We start from the raw sequence: 6254 nt of genomic DNA on the forward strand, positions 1-6254 counted from the left end.
AGTCCTAATGCTTCAAGTTCGAATATGGTAATTCTAAAATGATAATTCTAGTTCTAATGAATACCCATTTTTTAGAGCCTACATTGACTGTAATGCTCACGCTGCATGCCAGCAATCTACAAACTTGACCAGTAATGTACTGATTTAGCTTGTTTAGGTATGTTTATTTTCTCATGCAATTTCTTAAGCTTATTTTATATAGATGTTCAGGCATTGACATCTGCAAAATGTAGAAGCTTGTGGGATGTGCAGTAGTAATATTAATTGCAGTCCTTCAAATTTCAATAGTAGTGTTTAATCTCACACCATGAATAAAATTAGAGGCTGTAGCTTAACATTGACAAGATTCAGGGTTGGAACCAAATGAAAGTGTACCCACCACCAGAGTGGAAAAATTTTAGGGTGAAGGGTCAAAATATTGACTCTGTGCATGACAATGGTGTAGTTTTTATTGGTATTGCCTACTTTCTGTTTTGGCTCAAAGTGCCCAGCTAATTATTCTTGCATTGTTTCTTTTTCAGAAATGCAGCTGGTATGCAACACTCAATGAGCAAGCAAGTACAACTCACTCTCCATCAGGAATGACCATTTAAGACAACAAAAAGACATGATTTTTTTAACTATGTATATTACATAACTCCCAAATAATATATGGGCAACATGTCCTTCATGAAATAATGACATCCTAGCAATAAAAACGCCCTTATCCTTATCTCCCATGCTGCACTCCTTGATTCCAATGGCTTTCCTCCTTCACATGTTGATGTTGCCAAGTGCCTTTGGTGTGGCCATCCAACCGCAGCAGAATGGCACATTCGTCCCGGACCCAGTGCTGCTGCTCGCGGATCCGGATCTGCCAGCCGGGGATCTCGGCCCGGCCGGCCTCTCTCAGCTGGGAAAACCGGGCAGCATTGAGCAGCCAGCGCAGAACGTGATCCGGAGCCGCACTGACCCGGAGCCGGAGCCGGAGTTCGAGCTCCTCTCCGGGCCGGACGGTGGGGTGACTGTGACGGCGCGGCTACCGCCCGACACCGCCGACTCCCTGGAGCGCTACTCGGTGTTCCGGCTGACCTCTCTGGACCGCTCCATCAAGCACTGCGTGCCGCTCGCGGCGGACGGTCCGGGCGTGCTGCGGGCGCGCGGGCGCCACCTGCCGCTCAGCTCCTACTGCGTCCAGCTGGGCTGCAGCTGCCGGTCGGGCCGGCCGTGCCGCCGCCGGCCGAGCCGCTGTCGGCGCTACGAGCACCGCGCCGGGATCGACATGCGCGCCTGGCGGCGGACCTCCAACGTGAGCGTCTGGCGCCACGACGACACGGCCGCCGGGCCGAGCGTGTCCGTCAGCGTGCAACAGACCGGGTTCAGGTGGGTCCCGCGGACGGCAGGGGTAGATTGACTGCTTTAGACCGGTTACAGGACAGCGGAGACGGGAATAACCCCAGGTAGTTGGGGCAGGGTAGTTAGTCGAAGGGGACTTGAGCTGCTGCTAGTAACACTGGACGGTGTATCGGCTGTAGCTGATCCCAATGTACAGGTCTCGCGGGTTTTAACGGTAGGTTTTGCACCTAGAAAATTTAGTGTACTTCAGGCTATATCTTCGTCGTCTTAAGCTTTTTAGTGTTGAAGATGCGATCGACTTGTTGGGTAACAAGCCGGCCATGATCGTGTAGAATGGCTTCATCGTAGATCGATTAGTTTCTGAGATATAACCGGAAATGTAAAAGTGTAAAACCTACCGCTTAATCTCGCGAGACCTGTACCTGTACTCGGGGAGACTGAACCAGTGTTTGTTTTTCAACGTTTAGGCACGCTGCCAATCGTTCACTGTATTGTTGGTATATTTTCTTGGATTTTCACTGCGAGATCTGCGATCAGAATTCAGAACGTCATTTTCATTTCGAGCTCAATTGGGGGGACTTCATTAATTTTGTGGTTCCGTTTTCTCGCCCAGCTCATTAACGGCTCTTTAACCCGGCAGGCGGTGGGCCTACCAGCCACCTTCCGCGCGGTGGGGGGGGGGGCATTTTTTTGCCCCCCCCCCCGTATCTCCAAAACTACTGGACGGATCCGGAAAATTCAAACGGCGTTCGATAGCCCTGTCAAATTTGTTGAGGGAAACCAAATTTCATTGACCTCGGGGTCACTGATGACGTCACAGGTCAGGTCAAAGACAAAATGTTTCACCGTTCACGGGGCTTCTAGGGAAAGCGCTATAACACCGAGTAAAACGCATTTTGTCGAAAATCAGCGATGAGGCGTCAGTTATCTAGTACATATGTTGCTATTAGAGGTCACCGTTCATACCAGGTCAGGTCACAGGTCAGGTCACCAAAGGTCACCAAGGGTCACCACATGAGCCCAACTTTACTAAGGTTATGCGATGCATGTTTTATGGCCAGTTTTTCATTTCCAACTCAATGGTGTTGGTTATAAGACCATCAGGTACGGTTAAGGTCACTTTCTGGTGGAGGTCAGGTCAAGGTCAGGTCAAAAAAGGTCAAATTTCAAAGTTGATATTTTTGCATAAAATGGGTATCTATTCGATGCAGCTCGTCACGGGGAGTCTAATGGTGGTCTTTGTTTTGCGCTACGAGGTCTAGAATTGCTAAAAATTGAGTTTGAAAATTTGACGTCATCAATTTTGAACAGTTTTTTCGCTATAACTTGGCCAAAAAAAGAGGTATCGATCTCAAATTTGGTATGTAGATAGAAGGCGGTAGGGACTATCACATATATTCCGGTTTTTTCGAAATTCAAAAAACTTCTTGGATTTTTCGGCTATTATATTCGAAAAATCTATTTTTTTGATTTTTGGGGGTCAAAATCCAAAAAAATCGAAAAACCGAAATAGTAGTTTTGTAGCCCTTTTGATTCCACACCTTTTATGTCTGAAACATTTTTATGTATCCTAAAGCTGTAGGCCTGACAGCTCTTCCCGCGAAACCTTTTTTTGGGTCGAAAATGGCAAAAATGACGTCACTCTGACGTCATTAGCGGCCAACCTATCATAGCCATTTGAAAAATTTTTGGTCACCATGTGCGCTAGCTGCTCCCGGGAGGGTACTGAAAGTTTGGTGACGATCGGCGCAGCGGTTCTCGAGATATATCGAAAAAACTAAAGGGGGGCAAAAAATTGCCCCCCCCCCCCCCCACCGCCTGGAAGGTTAACATGCTACGTTAAATTGAGTGTTCTCTTCCTGTCGTGTCTTCGCTGCGATACTAGCCAGGCTCCGTGTCTGTCTCCAGGTTCGAGTCATTCATCGTGTCCGTGCTGGGGTGTCGTGCCGTGCCGGTGTTTCAAACGACAGCGGCGGCCGACCGCTGGCTACGGCTGGACACCAACTGCTCCCTCCAGTACAACACCTCGCTGCTGATGCAGGTGGGTTGTACCATGGGCTGGGTTCAGCCTACCCTGGTGGACCGGTACTTCCTCAATCGAGTCGCTAAGTTTGGCTGTACATAGTTACCTGATCAGTCAACTGTCAGGTCGTGATCGCCTTGCAGATAAATCAAAGACAATGCTGTTACAAAGTTCGCTCCTAACCCATCCTCCACCTCTCTCTCTCTCTCTCTCTCTAATTGTTTCTCAGTTCCCTACCCTATCAATACAATCTACCCTCATACGATCCTTACTCCTCGCATGTGACGTCTGTCCTTGTCCGCTTCTGATTGGTGCCATGATGTGACGTGCATCTATGTGGGTGTTGCGTATGAGAGGCAGCCGCCGCCATGTACGCGGCCAGTGCCGCGCTGCCCATCGTTCTGATTCTAATTCTGATTCCGGTTCTGTTCTCTGGCCTATCACTTGTTTCTTGGCCTTTTACACTTTTTTTGTCAATTCTGTTTTCGGAGGTGATTCAGTACTAGCTCTTTGTTCTTTCATTTGGCCTTTGGCACTTTGACACTTGGCTTTGCTAACTATATTATGTTCAAGATCGACCGGCGGGTTATTTAAACGGAGTCAACGACACGAGGTCCAAACTAAGACCATCACGAGAAGATTTGTATTACAAATGTGGAAAAGCGAAACAATATTCACTGGCCTACAACAAAATCAGTTAAAATTTTTGCTCGGTAGATGTATTTTATTAACATGAACCGTCTTTTTGTCACCCCAAACTGTCAATAAGTGTTTAGTTCGGGTCGCAACCGAGCCCATCTAACCGCCGTCTCGCCGCCTCCCGCCTCCGTTCGCAGGTGCTGCCCGACACGTGGTTCTGCGCCGGCGGCACGGGCGGCTGCCGTGACCTGCGTGTCCACATCGGTCCCCTGCAGCGGCTGCCGCCCAGCCAGCCGCCGCCGCTGCTGCGCGCCGCCGCGCTTCCCGGCTGGCTGACCGCCGGCCTGGCGCTCCTGGCACTCGTCACCGCCGCCGTGGCGGTCGCCACGCTGCTCTGGAGCCGGCGGCGGCACCGGCGCTACGTGGACCGCGCGGCGACCGCCGGCTGCTACTGCCTGACCGCCGGCGGCGGCCTGCCGGCCGCGCCGCGCGTGCTGCTGCTGCACCTGGCGCGCTCGGACGCCGAGCGGGCCGCCCTGCGCCAGCTGACGGCCGAGCTGCGACTCCGCGGCGCCTCTGTCGTCGACAGTGACGCGCCCGAGTGGCGGCGGGCGGCACGACGCGACGCCGCCGCGCTGGCGTCGGCCGTGGCGGCCGCCGACCGCGTGCTGCTGCTGAGCTCGCCGGCGCTGGCGGCGGCCGTGGCGGCCGGCGGCGGCGGCGAGCCCGAGCGGCTGGTGGCGGCGGCGGCGCGCCAGCTGTCGGCCGGCCGGCTGACGGTCGACTATGGCCGGCTGTACCAGGCGCGGCTGGCCGCCGACGCGCCCACGTTGGACTCGCTGGTGCCCGGCGCCGCCTACACGCTGCCCGAGCACCAGCGGGAGCTGGTGACCGCCCTGCTGGCCGGCACCAGCTGCACCAAAGGCGCCGCCGCCGACGCGGTGCTGCCTGCAGACATCACCGTCGCCGAGCTGACTGTGTGAGTTGAGCAAATCTTGGGTCTCACAGAGGCCAGTCATCGTAACTGGCCTGTACGCTACCGGTAGAGTATACCGGTATCTCATTTTGTCCCCCATGTGATGACGATGTGTTCGCTGCCAAGCATACTCGGCCAGCCACTGCGACATAGTGGACGATAACTTCTCATATGGTGTTGGAATCCTATTTAAGCTCTGCTAGACCTCATAAGCATTCTTAGAGAAACCTATCGTTCCTGTGGTAATAGCCAAGATTGCTTTACTACTTGTGGCCATGTAGCGGTAGTTTCCCTTGCTTGGTAGCGCAGTGCGTGTCATAATAGTGCGTTAGTTAGAGCAGCTACTTTTTCAGCTGACGATGGTTACTGCGTAAACTCACCCATGGTGGGGATACCGGAGAATCTCACGGCGAGTCGGCCGTCCGGTCCAAAGGTTGTGCAATTAGCAGGTCTCAGCTTCAGTGCCGCTGGCGTGCGGGGAAACCGAGCTGGCTACCAGTGGTTGCCGAACACGTCCGCTTCGATATTCTGCTCACTGATTGTGAGTGTGGCCCCAGGGTCGTCTCCGTCACAGGAGATTCAACTTGGACGGCCTAGCCGACCCAATTCTTGGCTGCACACGTTGGTAGTTGTGTTTTGAGGTTCAGTGACTTTTAGGTGGATTTAGGCAGGTTGTGTTGGAATGCCATTGGTACCCCTGCAGCTGAGTTGGGAGAGGTTAATCACTTGATGGCGAAGATAAGCGGCGACTCAAAGTTAGCTGTCGTTAGTTTGCGGCGTAAAAGACATGTGCCGTATCGGGCTACACTGCGCGGCTGGGCGCCACTCCAACGGCCAGAAAACCAAACTGGCAGTGCAATGTATGGTGAATACCTTCCAGTTAACCCACCATGCCACAGTAATGACAACAGGCTGACAGCGCATGACAGTGCATGCCATTTTCTGCTTGTAGAACCATGACATGATATCCGAGGGTTGCCTTTAAAGTGCCCGGTGTGGGGAGTAGACCTATCGCAACTTGTCCCTCTAGGTCAGTTATAGCCCTGCTTCCACTTGTAATTCTTGGTGATTGACTGCCGCAGGACGGCCGCCCAGCTGTGGTGCCCTTTGGGGCATCTTGACGTTTGCTCACGGTGCGTTGTTTTATGATATTCGGCTAACCAAAGGTGCGTTGGGGTCTTTTTATGTTCCAGCATTAGCTAGCATATTTTTATATAAGACATAATTTACTAACGTATTTTTAGTTCAGTTTTGAGTGTTGTCGGTGCATGCCGTGGTCTG

At 52.5% G+C, this 6254-nt stretch overlaps 1 protein-coding gene across 1 annotated transcript; it reads left to right on the forward strand.

Annotated features, from left to right (window-relative positions):
* Positions 1-525: 525 nt before the first annotated feature.
* LOC122371492 lies at positions 526-5570 on the forward strand. The gene is made up of 5 exons (XM_043347863.1): positions 526-1362; positions 3244-3376; positions 4195-4611; positions 4801-4976; positions 5531-5570. The coding sequence occupies exons 1-5, from the start codon at positions 719-721 to the stop codon at positions 5568-5570; spliced, it is 1410 nt and encodes a 469-aa protein (XP_043203798.1). The 5' UTR covers positions 526-718.
* Positions 5571-6254: the final 684 nt, after the last annotated feature.

This window comes from Amphibalanus amphitrite, unplaced genomic scaffold (genome assembly GCF_019059575.1).
Source record: "Amphibalanus amphitrite isolate SeventyFive unplaced genomic scaffold, NRLGWU_Aamphi_draft 001249F_arrow, whole genome shotgun sequence".
Classification (NCBI taxonomy): domain Eukaryota; kingdom Metazoa; phylum Arthropoda; class Thecostraca; order Balanomorpha; family Balanidae; genus Amphibalanus; species Amphibalanus amphitrite.